This window comes from Hyperoodon ampullatus (genome assembly GCF_949752795.1).
Source record: "Hyperoodon ampullatus genome assembly, chromosome: 9".
NCBI classification, from domain to species: Eukaryota; Metazoa; Chordata; class Mammalia; order Artiodactyla; family Ziphiidae; genus Hyperoodon; species Hyperoodon ampullatus.
The window spans coordinates 81809377-81825683 of record NC_136922.1 but is presented as its reverse complement, the minus strand read 5'-3'; the positions used below and the strand labels follow the sequence as shown (position 1 = coordinate 81825683).

General features: G+C 39.9%; 1 protein-coding gene across 1 annotated transcript in view; it reads left to right on the top strand.

Annotated features, from left to right (window-relative positions):
* Positions 1–2435: 2435 nt before the first annotated feature.
* The window catches only part of WASL (WASP like actin nucleation promoting factor), a gene marked incomplete at its 3' end in the record, with an annotated part of 52768 nt that continues 38896 nt past the window's right edge, over positions 2436–16307 (top strand). The window contains exon 1 of the mRNA XM_079711843.1: positions 2436–2611. Coding sequence (XP_079567969.1) covers positions 2495–2611 — 117 coding nt within the window. The 5' untranslated portion in view covers positions 2436–2494. The remainder of the gene's footprint in view (positions 2612–16307) is intronic.

The following is a 16307-nucleotide window of genomic DNA, read 5'->3' as shown; positions in this document are numbered from 1 at the left end:
ATGATTCTGTCTCTAGATTGATAGTTTCAAAAAGTTTTGTAATTTCAGCATACTGGGACACATAAACCTATGTGACATAACATATAGCCTAACTAGAAATTCTGCTAACAAAGAAATTATGCTCCAAATTCACCACTATCTATCTGAAGAACTATATAGAGTCCCAAATACGAAGGACAATTTTCAAAGTAGCATGCTTAGATAAGACCAAGGTAAAAGTACACATTTCAGCTCAACGCTTGTTCCCTTAGCTAAGGGAAGGCAGAGCAGACCACAGGCAAGGATGGTCAATGACAGGACAAATAGTATTTGAGTAACCACTCTGTATCAGGTATTCTACACGTTATCTTGGTAAATTTTGTAACTTTGAAGTATGTTTAACTATGTTTATGCTACACCTTTATTAAACAGAAATTATTTTCACTTTATGGATGAGGAAACAAACTCAGAACAGCAACTTGGCCAAAGTCCATAAGGTTAGAATGACAGAATAAGAACTCCAACTTAGGCCTATCTGAAGCCTATACTTCTGCTACTATCCTGGTTCATAGGTTTGAAAATATTACGGATCTAATCTCTACTTCTCAAGAATTGGTAATGCTTTCCACTATCACTGTGGCTTTGATATATAGGAACCTCACTTTTGATACAAGAGACAAACTGATTCAGCTTCTAAGTTTATTGTTAGCTCTGAAATTCAGGGGCAACTCCTGGTTTATATTTTTACTACTGTCTTTCTAAACCTAATTATTTTACAAAAAGTCTGCCTGCTTTTTAAAAATCACTTTTTTCCCTAACATTATTAATCAAGGTTAACCTTGAAATGTCCATATTTTAAGTGAGGACTCCTAGGACTATATCATCTCATTTTCCTTTTAGATTTATTACTACTTAACTAATTTCATTAAAGGAGCTTTCATTTAAATTTTTTATATTTTTTAAGTGTATTGATAATGGTTTAGCAATCTGTTTAGTACATCCAAGATTTGTACTGGGAGCGTTCAGAAACATTAAAATCAAAGGATAGATGTCCTAAGTTTAATATAGGTAACTCTTTTGTTTTAACCGAATAGCAAGCAAACATGATGGTAAAGTTTATGCAATAAATGCTAATTCGTTTAAAGTGGAGATGCTTATTTATAATTCACAACAGTGGGTATTACTTATCATTTACATATTCCAAAACTTGGTTTTAATATAGCTGTCTAGTATTTAATTTACTGATCAAAGGGGGTTATTCTAGGTGGCTTTCAGTATTCTGAGGCATACAAAAAAAAAAAAAAAACTCCTGAGATCTATTAGTTCTAAGGATTAAATCACAATATGTATTTCCCTGGGTGACACCCCAAAATGGGCACATTCATTTTGGATAAAAAGAAAACAAAGTCTTTGGGGTTTGAGAGAAAGAAAAAGTCGAGAGGGGGGAAAAAAGAAATATTTTTCAATTCACAAAACGGGGGGGGGGGGAATGTGTGGAGGACCCTTCGAGAAAAGAGGCTGAACTGAAATGTTACAAATACATTTGTCCTACGAGACACACCAGCGGGCGGTAGAAATCTTTTCTAAGTGCATCTGCTTTCTTGGAACATCCATCAGCAAGATTTCTGTTTCAGAATTCTGGGAGAGACCTGGTCCTCCACTCCCACTCCCACTGCTGAAGTCTGGACAAACTTTGAGAAACCGTAGGCACCTGCGGCTCTGACGGAACCAGCGAGGAGCACGGGAGAGCGCGTCCCTTCTCCCATTTTCCGTCTGCAGATTCCAGACCTTTCTGACAAGCGGTGTGAATGTCCGGCTGTCGCGCCCCAGAAATGCGACCTCGTCCGCGGAGGATGACCTGGGTCTGCACTGAAGCTCCGCAAAGGTGTGCGTCCGCAGAAGAGAGACGGGCAGCTCGGCCACGGAGACCAAACACCTCCTCCCTCCAGGGCTCTACCGGCGGAAAACACCCGAAAAAGGACCCCACACACGGGAGCACACGCCTGACCCGCAGCCCCGCATCCGGCCGCCCCTCGGCCGGAAGGGGGCGTGGCCTCGATCCGGCGCGGCGAAGCCAGCCTCGGCGTGGGGGGGGGGGGTCCTCCCGGGGCCGCAGATGCGCGTTTCCGGCGCGCTCCCCCGCGTCTTGCGTCCTGTGGTCTCGCCCGTCCCCGCTGCCATGTTGGATTGTGCGGCCGCCGCCGCCGCCGCCGCTGCCGCCGCTGCCGCGGAAGGAGGGTTGGAGGAGGAGTTGGGAGTTTAGCGCAGTCGCCGGAGTGCGAAGACAACGAGCCTCCGGCCAGATCCTGGCCCGGCCGGAGCTGAGAGCTTCCTTTTCTCAGCGCGGCCCGCCGTCGACTCCTCCTTCCCGTGGCCTCCTCCCCGCGCCGGCGGAGCTGCGAGATGCTGCGCCTCTGATTACCCTCCTCCCGCCCCTGTCACCGAGAAAGGGGACGAGCGCTCGCCCACTCGCTGTAGGAGACGGCCCTGGCCTCCCTACCCCGCCGGCGAAACCATGAGCTCCGGCCAGCAACAGCCGCCGCCGCCGCGGAGGGTCACCAACGTGGGGTCCCTGCTGCTCACCCCGCAGGAGAACGAGTCCCTCTTCACCTTCCTGGGCAAGAAATGTGTGGTCAGTGGCCGAGACCCGCGTCGCCGCCCCCGACCTTATCTCACGGGCCCGGGCTGGAGGGCCGGGAAGTGGGAGTGGGGAAGGAGGCGGGAGCGGCGCGGGGGGGCGGTGGTACTGCCGGCCAGGCCTCCTGTCGGCCCCGGCCCCGCGTCGGCCCTCCGGCCCGGCTTCCTGGGTGCGGGCCGGCGCGGCCGGACGCCGCTTCCCGGACCTGCCCGGGGAGCACGCAGGGAAGTGTCACCTCCACAGGCCTGCCCTGGAGCCCTGCTCGGTCGGACCCGGGTCCGTGCCTTTGCTGCTGACTCAGACTTTACTGTCAGGCCTCACGGGGATTTTCTTCTTGCCCGAGCTGCTTGATCTTAGTAACTGGGCCCCTGGACTGGCCCTCGCTTCTCCTTCTACAGCCGATCTGGGGGCGCCTTTCTTCACAATGCCAGAGGTTTCAGGAGTGGGTCGGTCGGGGATCGAGGCCCAAATATGAATGAATCGGACCATAAGGTGGTTTTTTAACCTCCTTTGAGGCTCTCAGGAGGGAATGAAGTCGAGTGCGTCTGTTCAGAACGAGGGCAGGAAATGCTACTGCTCCCCATTGCAGAGAAACGAGGTTTATTTCTCCAGCGGTCTCGCCCGGGCCTGGTTTTTCTCTCCTCTCCACTGTTTTTTGGTTTTGGGGTTTTTTGTTTTGTTTTGTTTTCTTTCTTTCTTTCCATTGGTGGGAGATGTTGCTCTCCCACCCCAAGCGCAGAGGAACCGCAGTCTCCAGCAGTTCTTGGCCTTTGGGGGTCTGAGAATGGTTCTTAGGTTGGTGCAGTGCGGCCTGGTCCAAGCCCCGATGGCCGGTTGGGAGCGAGCAGCTCTGCTGTGGGAAGGGGAATGTGTGTTGTTGACGGAAGCGTTCATTACACGGGCTGCTGGCACTTCTGCGGGTGGGGAGGTTCTGCTCTGCGGGGTAGGCCTCGTTAGGCTGCATCTTACTGCGCTGGCTGGGTTGAACTGTGGTTGAGTTTGTTGGAACGCTGTTTGGGTCCCTTCCTCCCCCCTTTACTGCTTAACACCTGCGGAGTATATGCCACTGGAACCCGGGAAGCACCGAGGGAAATGCCAACAGGGCTGTACCTTTTACAGCTTTTCTTAGTAGTGCTAAGTGTGTCAAACCAGACTCCACCTGCCTGTTTGAGAAGTTAGGATTAGACAGGTTCTGGGAAGTTACCAGATTGTTAACTTTCTAGGAGTTTACCCTTTGTATCCTGTGCCATCCAGTAGGAGATTGAATCATTACATTCAGTTCAGATGTGTTTCAGATTTCAGAAGTTAGACCTGATTAGAAGAATAAAATGAGGGGGGTGGCTTAAAATGAGAACGGGGGGAAACAACGGTAAGGGCACTCAGGTCCTTTACTCCCCACACACACTTTTTAAACCAATGAGAAAACTGAGCCAGTGAGCCCGAAGTCACCCAGCAATTTAGTAATGTAACCAGAACTAGAAAACCAGGACTCCTGATGCCTACTCCGTTGTAGTTTCCACTACATCATGTTGTTTTAGAAGAGTTTTTTTCTTACTTGTTATTGACTTATTTAAAAGTGGTATGAAAGGAATAATAACTTCTGTTTTTCATCAGAAACTGGTATAATTAAAGTGTAAGACTTAAAGCAGCACTAATTTTTGAATATTTTCAACTTGGGAAAATCTTCAGTACTTTAAAAGTGACATTATTTAAAGTTTGCGGGTTTACCACTTTTGTTGTGTAATCTGTATCAGAAAGCAAGTAGTTGTACCGTGTGTTACCTACCAGACACATTAACTTTAAGCAGGAAGGACATGACATTTATACCCAAGTATACTGACTAATTGCTCTGTGCTTACCTGTCATGTTTACTGGTTTCAAAAAAATGACTGATGTGGAAGAATACAGCGATAGATAGAGAATGAATTTCTGTCATTTAAAACCACACTGTTGTAGTTACCTGCTCTTGTGGTGTGAAATGGTTGCGGAGATTAACTTTAATATTTGACGTCTCCAATTATTACAGAGTAAAGAATGATATGTTAAATTTCTGGAACAATCTTTTTTTTCTTCCTTTGCTGACTATGCAGTTTTTTGTACAATACTGAAATACATTGTCTCATTAAAAAAAAAAATGAAGCAATGAGATATATAGGTCAGACCAAATTTGTTTAGCAAGATGTATTCAGAACTCTATCTAAGAATTCAGGAAATGAAACAGGAGTAGTTGTAGTCCCAGCTTTCAAGGAGTTTCATTCCTTCTTTCACTCAACAAATATGTATTGAGTAACTAAATGTTGAGGTCAAAATCAGGGTTGATGCCTACACTAAGGGAGCTTACTATATCTAAAAAGAGAAACAAATGTGTAAACTGATGACTATGTCAATACTTCAGAGCGATGTGCAAGAGGCTGCATGTCACAATGGAAAATCCTGTATCCTGGCTTTGTAATCAGCAGATCAGGGTTTAAACTCATATGGTCACTTTGGACAAGTTTCTTAAGTCCCCTGTCCTAGCATTGGTTTTCTCTTTTCTAAAATAGGAATACTGTCTCTTGGGGTGGTTGTGTGGGTTAGAAGGACTGTATGTGTGGATGCTATTATTTGCGGTACGCGGGCCTCTCACTGTTGTGGCCTCTCCCATTGCGGAGCACAGGCTCTGGATTCGCAGGCTCAGCAGCCATGGCTCACGGGTCCAGCCGCTCTGCAGCATGTGGGATCCTCCCGGACCGGGGCACGAACCCGTGTCCCCTGCATCGGCAGGCGGACTCTCAACCACTGCGCCACCAGGGAAGCCCGATGCTATTATTTTTATAAAGGTTTAGGAGATCAGAAGAGAGGATGAGTAAATGCTTTTTAGAATGGTCAGTAGCTGAACATTTAAGATTAGTAGGTATAGTCGTCATCGGGTGCTCAAGTCCCTTGCAGTCAGCCCTCCATGTCCAGAGATTTGGAGGGCCGACTACCCCCCAGGTTGATGAGAGGTATGAAACAGCTTGGGAAGTCAGGGGACCTCCTAATAGCATGTTATGGAGCAAGAAGGGGTCTCAAGTTTAGGTATGCATTGGAATCATTGGGGAGATTATTACAAATGCATATGGCTAGGCCAAATTCCTAGATAATATTCAAATTCATTGGGTCTGAGGCATAACTTGGACGTTTCTATTTTTAGCAACAATAATAGAAGTCTTCAACTTATATCACAGTTTGAGAACCACTGCAAAAATCCACTGTTTTCTAATAGGGTAATCCTGAAGCACATTGGAAATGTTAATAGGTTTTCCCTCAATCTTTGGTCCATAAACTCTTTCAGGACAGCATTTCTCTAACCCCTTCAGGTAACAATGTGTATTTCATAGGTGTAAGAGATGCAGTTGAGGAAGTATTGCACTAGTTAGTGGGGTACCACAAGATCAGATTTGACTTTTAGAAAGTTTGGGGAGAAAGGTGGAGGCACTCTATTATAGAAGGTGGATTGAGGGTTGTGAGATTGGAGGCAAAGGAGATCAGATACATGTTTACAATCATCTGCATGAAATATGATGAGGGTGTGAATTAAAGCAGTGCTAGTGGGATAAAGGAGCAAAAGACCCCAATAGGATTTCATCCCCCTTAGGTAGAGGGCATGAAGGAAGGGAACTGGGGAAAAGGCAGGTATAAAACCACCAGCAGAAAAAGTATGGAGAAACATGCATGTGTCACTAGATGTAAATATGCCTAGATGTTAATGAAACTCTAGGTTACTGATTGTTTTCATGGAGGAGGTGAATTTTCAGTAAAGCTATAGTTTTACCACAGTTTTTTTTTTTTTTTTTTTGCATACGCGGGCCTCTCACTGTTGTGGCCTTTCCCGTTGTGGAGCACAGGCTCTGGACGCGCAGGCTCAGCGGCCATGGCTCACGGGCCTAGCCGCTCCGCGGCATGTGGGATCTTCCTGGACCGGGGCACGAACCCGTGTCCCCTGCATCAGCAGGCGGACTCTCAACCACTGCGCCACCAGGGAAGCCCTTACCACAGTTTTTAAAAATAGATTTTGAAAAAGTTGAGGGTTCATTTAAAGTTATATGTAAATATGGAAATATATGTTATGTAATTTTGCATAAAGTTAATAGTTCTGTTGCAATTTATTAGCTGGTGGTATTTTCTTAGAACAATAATTAAGAAGGGTTAAAAACAAGATTACTAGGTCTAGTTTTGTAGCTAGTTCTGTTGCCTTTCATGTGTGTGATTTAACTTATTTTCTGTAAAGAGTATATCCATCTTGCCAAGAAAAGAGTATATCCATCTTGCCAAAAAATATATATATACGTTCCTGAACAAGTAAGAAATTAAGGATTGGGAGAAAACAAAACCTTATACTATCCCTCTGGTCCAGATGGATTGGGGTTAGAAATGTTGAGTATTACCATTCCCTGCATACTCACTTGGTTTGTTTCAGGATTTAGTGATATTTAAGAAGGCATTTTTATTAACTAAGTTTAATTTTTATTTTCTTTAGTTCTTCAGCACTTGTTTTAACTTGCTTAAAGTCTTTAGTTTTTTGTTTGTTTTCTCACCCTATATATAATTCTGGGAGATTAGACCTTATGCCTACATAGTCTTCTATAATTTTTATAATAACCAGCATACAGATCACTGAATACTTACTGATTGCATAATCATAATAGCTAACTTGTTTACTCCTTAGGAGTTCATTCAGCATTTCTCATTGCTTGATCAGGTTGTTAAAACCTTCAGTTTCTAATACAGATGTTATCTGGACTTCAGTCTTCATTTATTAGGAGAATGAAGTGGTTTAATTCTTCTGCTGAACTAATGTAGTTGGTAGCAGTAGCTGTCCAACATTTGTTTCTGTTCTAAATTCTTAAATAGGTTTAGGGAGAGAGGTGCCTAAGAGGGATCATTGTCTTGATGAAGCCCTAAATTGAGGCAGTCCGAAAGGGAAGTTAGTGCTGGGAATGTATTCCACCTTGGGTGACATGTAAGGAGAAAAAAAGGTAAAAATTCACAGGATTTGGAATAGACAAAGACATGAAGGCAACCTAGGCTAGTGAAGAGGAAAAAGGTGAGTACAAAAGTGAGTGTCATATGGGGTGAACTATAAGCACAGGAGATTTAGAAGAATCCAGCAGATCTGGGTTTATATATCCTTTTTTTTATTATTCTTAGCTCTATAGTATAGTCATATTTCTTAACAAGTGTGAGCCTTAGTGCCTAGATTTGTAAAATGGACTTAGTCAAGGATTTCAGAGAATAATGCAATTATGTGTGTAAAGCAGTTAGAACGCTGGCCACTTACAAAGTGTTCTGGGAGTTGGAGAAGCACGTGAAAGAATGTTGTCATTAATACTATTCACTACTTGGTTTAGATTTCTTGTTACTGGCAGGGAGGTTTTAAAGTAAAATCTTGAACTGTATATTGTATTTGTTTTGATTTAGGTAAATTCTAACATTTTGGCTTAAAGTCAGTACATTATAGAGTATGTAAATTAAGAGTTAAGCAGCAGCTGGAACAGACCTCTTTGGGGAATTTCTGGGCAGCCTAAGCCCCTCTGGCTGCTGACTGGAAAGGAAAAAAGGGGTACTGGTATAAGAGTTAGGAGTTCCTGGATTTTAGTCCATGCTCGCCACCAATTAATTGTGAATGTGAACAAGTATCCACCTTCCTGAACCTCACTTTCCTGGTCTGAAAAGGAGTGGTTGGACAGATAACACCACAGTCTCTCCACCTTTAATGCTCTACCACTCTAAATGTTCTAGTTGCCAGGGGCTCTAGCAGGGAAAGAACAGAGCTTCTGTTAACCTTGGCATATGTGTGTTTTGCTCAGTGGAGACAAAGATAGTATATATCTAAGTGCAAGGTAAATAATCTACAGTCATTTCACTGCAGATTCCCATTTCTAACTCACCTTTTTCTTAGCATCATAATTTGATAGATATCTTACTGTAGAAAGACCAGGGTAAACAATTAAAAAGCATTAGTAATAGAATAATCAGCTCTCAACTAACTTTGAATTATTATTATTAATTATTCTAATTACAAGGAATTTTTGGCTTATTATAAGTATGCCTTTTAATTAAGATGGAGTTATTTTAAAGAGTTCCTCTTTTGTTAACCAGTTCCATCTAGAACCTCATTTCTTACATGAAACTTTATTAGTGATATGATAGTTTGGTGTTACCTTTTATTGCTTATTATCTAAGGTTAAAAATAAGGTTGTTGGGTTTTTTTAAAGTTTTTAGTTTTAAGTGTTAGACTCAGTAGTTATAGTGAACTGACTTCATTATTTTAGAATGATTAAAAGTTGAGGTTTAGAAGAGCAGATGGAGTTCAGCTCCATTATAAATTATTCTGTCTGAGAGTCATAGCTTTGATCCAATAGATAAGAACTCAGCATTATTAATAGAGTTCACTTTCATTGTAAAGGTCTGGAAGCAAAACAAGTTTATACACTCTTCTCCAGAGTAATATAATATATATTGTTAACTGTAAATAAAATTCTTATTGGTGTATAACTGAACAATCTAGTATTTTTTAAAGTATTGTTTACTAATTAGAAGACATTTGGCATATTTAACTATATTCATAAATGTAGTGTAACAAAAATGTATTGTTTTTCTTTATTGTATCTATCAGTATTCTTGGAAATAGAGGATTACATCACTATAGTGTTAATATAAGAGAGTGGAATTATTAGAAAACATTAGTTTCCCTTTGGAGTTAATGTGTTGTAAAGGACTTTATGACCCTTTATTTATTTAGAAAAGCATCTTTTAAAAAATTAATTATTTAATTATTTATTTATTTGGCTGCGCCGGGGCTTAGTTGCAGCATGCGGGATTTTCAGTTGCGGCATGCGGAATCTAGTTCCCTGACCGGGATGGAACCCGGGCCCCCTGTACGGAGCATGGCGTCTTAACCACTGGACCACCAGGGAAGTCCCTATTACCCTTTTTTTTTTTTTTAAAGAAACCAAATAACTGGTGTAATGTTGAAGAGGTGAATCTAGAAAAACTCCGTTTAGAAAATAAAATCAAATGAAAGATTTGTAGTAACTTCATATTTCAATGACTATCTGTTAGTTTAATTGTCCTCTGTGTCCTCGGTTCCTCTGCCATGATGATTTGGCTTTTTAACTTATTTTTTACTTGACCTGAAGATTACTATAGAAATCTGCCTCTATAAAAGGAGTACTCATTAAAGACCAGATAAATTGAAACAAAAGGGAAATGTGAAAGACATCTGGGAATATAAAATGCTGTTAAAAATATGAGGAGATCGAAACTATCATCAGACAAATGCACAGTAACTTTAGGACAATGAAATATTTTAAAGCTTAATTTTAAAGTTAAACTTTCATATTAAACTTGGAGAAGCTAAAACTATCTAGTGTTTTTAAGTATTAAAATAGAGGTGAAGTTGTTTATCATTTTTTTTTTTTGGTTCCAAAATAAAAAGTTTTAAGTGAGATTCTCCCTCCAGTAAGGTGAATACTTTTGTTGCCATAAAAATACCAGAGGATACCTAAATACCTAAGAAACATTCATAGTAGTAAAGGAGCTTATTGATTTGTATGCAGTGCATGAAGCTAATCAAATGGTTTCCTCTCTTCTTATTAATAAAATATAGCCATGATCAAGAATTGAGGATTTGCTGAGTACATAACACCTTCCCGGTATCTTGGACTACATGGAAAGGGTAGGGAAGATTTAGTCCTTACCCCTCAGTTGTTCACTAAGTAGCCAGGGAAGACAAAATATGCATGTAAAGATAGTTTTACAAGCCAGCATATAATAAAGTTTTGAATAATAGAGAGGAGAGATAGGTGTAAAACTGTGGGTTTTAATACATCATTGTGGGGTTTGAGCATGAGAACCTTCAATGGTCTACAGAATTTATGTCAGAACAAGGAATTAGCCCTGTTCAAGTGTAGGGAAATGTGAGAGCAACTTAGGAGTAGAAAATTTTCATGGAGTGTTCGGCAATACTGAATAGACTGACTTGGCTAGAACTGAGAATGGTATTTGCTTGAGGAGATAGTGAATGATAAGTTCGAAAGATAAATCGAGGCCAGATTTTAGAAGACCTTGAGCGTCAAACCTAGGGATTTAGCTTTAGTCCCTAAGTAGGGAGAAGTCACAAAGATTTTGATTCAAAAAATGTCAAGATAGGAAGGATCTAGGAATGGGGAAAACTGGAAATTATTATTCATAATAAGAATAATTAACACTTTAAAGTTTACTAAACAGTTTTTTATTCATTATCTTAGCAGACCAGACCTGGCCTGGCTAAGGAACCCGAATCGTAGCAGCATCCGGTACAGAAAAAGGATTATGAAGGATAGTAAATCCTTGGCCTTTGCTCTCATGGCAGACACCACTTATCACTCACAGCATTTTTTCCTACTTTGTCCTACACACAGCCACTACCAATCAGTCCAAGTTCACAGTTGATGAAATCTAGTTGCCATTCCAAGGCTCTATTCTAGAAACATTGTGAAGAAAAAAATGTCAATATTTGGTTGTCTCTGTGAATTCAAGATGACAACAGAACCTCCTTGTGGAAATGGCTAAATAGTAGAAATTGTAGGATTAGAGCTGTTGGAATCCTTTGTACAGTGTTGGTTATCGAGGCCTTAGGAGTGGAGTTAGATCATGAAGGTGTCAGTGCATGTGAAGATTACAGAGGGAGGCAGTCTAGTCCATATTTGACTTGACCAACATTTGAAAAGGATGGATTTCAGTGAGGAGTTGAAGGGGGGAAAAGATGTTCTCTTTAAATTACCAGAAAAGTGGTATTCTGCAACTTAACTTTTTCACTTGTATTGTATATATTTCAAACATTTCCATGTTCATTTGTATCTGTTGCATCCTTTTCATTACTACATCCTACATTTTATGTATTTCTTATAGCTTATTAACCTCTAATAGTTTCCTAGGGCTAGTTTAACAAGGTACCACAAACTGTGTGGCTTAAAAAACAAATTTAATCTCTCTCATTTCTAGAGGCTGGAAGTCCAAAATCAAGGTGTTGGTAGGGTTGGTTCCTTTTGGCGGCACTGAAAGAGAATCTGTCCCATGCATCTCCTAGCTTCTGGCATCTGCTGACCATCCTTTTTTTTTTTTTTTTTTTTTTTTTTTTTTTTTTTTGTGGTATGCGGGCCTCTCACTGTTGTGGCCTCTCCCGTTGCGGAGCACAGGCTCCGGATGCGCAGGCTCAGCAGCCATGGCTCACGGGCCCAGCCGCTCCGCGGCATATGGGATCCTCCCAGACCGGGGCACGAACCCGTATCCCCTGCATCGGCAGGCGGACTCTCAACCACTGCGCCACCAGGGAGGCCCTGACCATCCTTGATATTCTTCGGCTTATAGATTTATCACTCCAGTCTCTACCTATGTAATCATCACAGGATGTTCTCTACTTGTCTGTTTCTCTGTCTTCTTTTTGTATAAGGACACCAGTCATTGGACTAGTGTCAACCCTAATGACCTCATCTTAACTTGGTTACATCTGCAAAGAATCTTTTTCGATATATGGTCACATTCACAGATACAGGGGTTAGGACTTAAGTATATTTTTTAGGGAGACACAATTCAACCCATAACGATGGGTATTTTTATAAACAGTGCTGTAATGAACATTCAAATACCTATTTCTATGTATCCTTTCCAAGTATTTCTATAGAGTAAATTCAAAGCAGTGAAGTCAGAAAGCATGAGTATTAAAAAATAGTAATAGATACTGCTGAATTGTCTTACAAAACAGGTGTTACCAAACTCTGTGTGGTCACATCAACACTGGAATTTAAAAATCTTTTTTTGCTTCTGACAGTTTCACTGGTCAAAAAAATCTCATTGTTTGATTTGTAGTTTTTAGTGAAGTTAAATATTTTTTCATGTCTGTTGGTCATTTATATTTCTTCTGTGAAATGCCTATTCTTGTCTTTAGACCATTTTTCTATTGGGTTGTTTTTTCTTAGTGACTTAAAGAGCTCTTTAGGGATAGTAATTTTACAGTATTTTTTTGGCAGTTCATATTTTATTTTTCAACAAGTATTTTTGGTCATTGCATAAGTTTTAAATTTTGTGTAGTTAAATATGATAGTCTTTCTAGTATATCAAGTTCTTATTTAATACTATCCTAGTTGAGAACTGCAAAAATATTTACTCACATTTTCCTAGTACTTCTTTTTTTTTTTTTTATTTTTATTTTTATTTTTTTTTATTAGTTTCTGCTTTATAACAAAGTGAATCAGTCATACATATACATCTGTTCCCACATCCCCTCCCTCATGCATCTCCCTCCCTCCCACCCTCCCCATCCCACCCCTCCAGGCGGTCACAAAGCACCGAGCTGATCTCCCTGTGCTCTGCGGCTGCTTCCCACTATCTATCTACCTTACGTTTGGTAGTGTATATATGTCCATGTCTCTCTTTCCCTTTGTCACAGCTTACCCTTCCCCTTCCCCATATCCTCAAGTCCATTCTCAAGTAGGTCTGTGTCTTTATTCCCGTTTTACCCCTAGGTTCTTCATGACATTTTTTTTTTTTTTAATTCCATATATATGTGTTAGCATACGGTATTTGTCTTTCTCTTTCTGACTTACTTCACTCTGTATGACAGACTCTAGGTCTATCCACCTCATTACAAATAGCTCAGTTTCGTTTCTTTTTATGGCTGAGTAATATTCCATTGTATATATGTGCCACATCTTCTTTATCCATTCATTTCCTAGTACTTCTGTGGTCTTACTTTGTACGTGTTATCTTTGATCTTTCTGGAAGTGACTTTGGAAAACAAAGGTAGTAGAAAGCCAGTGCTACCTTTTTACAAACGATGTCATTTATTGAGCAATTGATTTTCTCCCATCTATTTGAAACGCTGTCTTACCAGATGTACTTAGATCCATTTCTACATTCTCTTATTTTTTTTGTTTATTTCTTTGCCAGTATACCAAATTTTTAATTAGTGTAGCTTTATAATTATGACATAGTTTGATTAAAGTCCCTCATTACTCTCCTTTTCAATATTTTCTAGCTATTTTTATATGCCTATGCTTAGTATTTCTTCAAGACTTTACCTCCCACCCCATCTCCCACCAAAAGAATATTTGCTTTAAAATAGCATTGGATTTGTAGATTAATTTAACAAAAATTGACATAGTGGGGATTTCCATTGGCAAGCAAATCTGTTTTATTTGCCACTTGTCTTATTTCCTTCTGTAGTTATATAGTTTTCATATCATCCGTACTAGCCATTAATTTTTTTTTTTTTTAGGTACAAAAGTGATACCCATTTATACTCATTGTTTAGACACACATACACACACACCACACATATACACACACACACGCAGTCTGCACTATATGGGGTTAAAAGGTAAAACAGCCCTTTACACCTCTCATCCCCTAATACAATTAGGCCCCATAGAAAGCTCTTGAGGTTTTGATGTGTCTCTTTCCCTTACTTTTTATTTGTATGTATGTATATGAATACGTATCTCTGCATTTTACCTGAAAGGGGTCATATTCTGGGCAGATTATATTATGTACATATAGATTTACCTCATGCTTTTTTTAACATTTTTATTATGGAAACTTTTAAACATATACAAAGTAAAATAGGATAATGAATCTACGTGGACGTATCGCTGAGCTTTAGTGATAAAGCTAAAGTGACTGGCCAACTCATGGCCAGTCTTGTTTGCTTTATATCGCTACCCACTTTTGCCTTTCCTGTATTATTTGGAAGTAAATAGTGGGTAAGGTTTTTTTTGTCCTAATCAGTCTGGCTAGAGGTTTGTTAATTTTATTGATTTTTTTAACAGATTTAAGTTTAACTGATTTCTGTTGTTTTTCTTGTTTTCTATTTTATTGTTTTCTGTTCTGATATTTATTATTTCCTTTTGCTTACATTGGGTTTAAATTGCTTTTCTTTTTTAAGGTGGTAACTACTCAGGTAATTGATTTGAGACCTTTTTCTTTTTCTAATGTAGAGATTTAGTGCTATACATTTTCTTGTAAATACTGCTTTACTGGCATCCCACATATTGGACATGTTGTATTTTATTTTTCATTTAAATACTTCCTAATTTTCCTTTTCATTTCTTTGACCCACAGGTTTTCTAGAAGTATGCAATTTAGTGTCCAAAGATTTAGGGATTTTCCAGATGTCTTTCTGTTACTGATTTCTAACTTAATTCTATTATGTTAGAAAATACATGGATCCTTTTTTTTTTTTTTTTTGGCCTCTCACCGCTGTGGCCTCTCCCATCGCGGAGCACAGGCTCCGGACGCGCAGGCCCAGCGGCCACGGCCCACGGGCCCAGCCGCTCCGCGGCACACGGGATCCTCCCAGCGGACTCCCAACCACTGCGCCACCAGGGAAGCCCTACATGGATCCTTTTTATTGATAAGAATATGGTCTAAATTGGCGTTGCACATGCCTTTGAAAATAATGTGTATTCCACTGTTGTGTGGAGTGTTCAGCAAATGTTAATTATATCAAGATGGTCCGTAGTGTAGTTTAAGTTGTCTCTCTCCTTACTGATTTTCTGTCTACTTGCTCTATCAATTTTTTGAGAGAAAGGCATTAAGTTCTTCCACTGTTATTACGAATTTGTTTCACTTTGCAGTTCTATCAGTTTCTCTTCACTTGTTTTGAACCTGTTTATCATGTGCATAAACATTTACAACAGTTATGTCCTGTTGAAGAGTTGACCGTCATGAAATGACCCCCTTTGTCCCTGATATACTTTGCTCTGAAATCAACTTTGTTATTAATAAAGCTACTGAAGCTTTCTTTTGATTGGTGTCATAATGTTTTTTTGCATTCTTTTATTTTTAATATCTTTGAGTCTTTATACTTAAAATGGGTTTCATATAGGCAGCACATAGTTAGGTCTTGCTTTTTAAGCCCAGTCTGGTAGTATTTACTTCGGGTGTTTAGGCCATTTACATTTAATTAGATGATTATTGATATGATTGGGTTTAAATCTACCATCTTGCTACTTGTTTTCTGTTTGTCTCACATTTTCTTTGTTCCTTTCCTCCTCCTCTTTCTGGCTTTCTTTAGATTGGGTTAGTATTTTTAAATTTTCCTTTAACCTCCTTTTCTGGTTTATTGGTTGTAACTATTTTGTTTCTGTAGTTGCTTTAGGGCTTACAGTATATAACTTATTACAGTCTACTTGCAAAGGCTATTATATCACTTCACATTTAGTATAAGAACTTTACAATAGTACAGTTCCATTTCTTCCCTTCAAGCCATTATGCTATATTGTTGCCATACATTTTACCTTTAAATTCCTTGATACATTGTTATTTTGCCATAATGATTCAAGTATCTCTTAAGGAGATTTGATGGTAAGGAAAAAAAATTCTTGTATTTATCCACTTGTTATCATTTCTGTTGCCTTTAATTCCTTTGTCTAGATCCAGACTTCTCTCTGCTATCAGTTTTCTTCAGAGTATTTTTTCCTTTCCCTCCCTCCCTCCCTTCCTTCCTTCCTTTTCTTTCTTTTCTTTCTTTCTTTCTTTTTTTTCCCCCCCTTAAACATCTCTTGTAGTACAGGTCTGCTGCTGGTAAATTCTTTCAGCTTTGTATCTCTGAAAAAGTCTATATTTTGCCCTGAATCTTGAAAGATATTTTCTCTGGATATATAATTCTAGATTGATAGTTTTTTTGTTT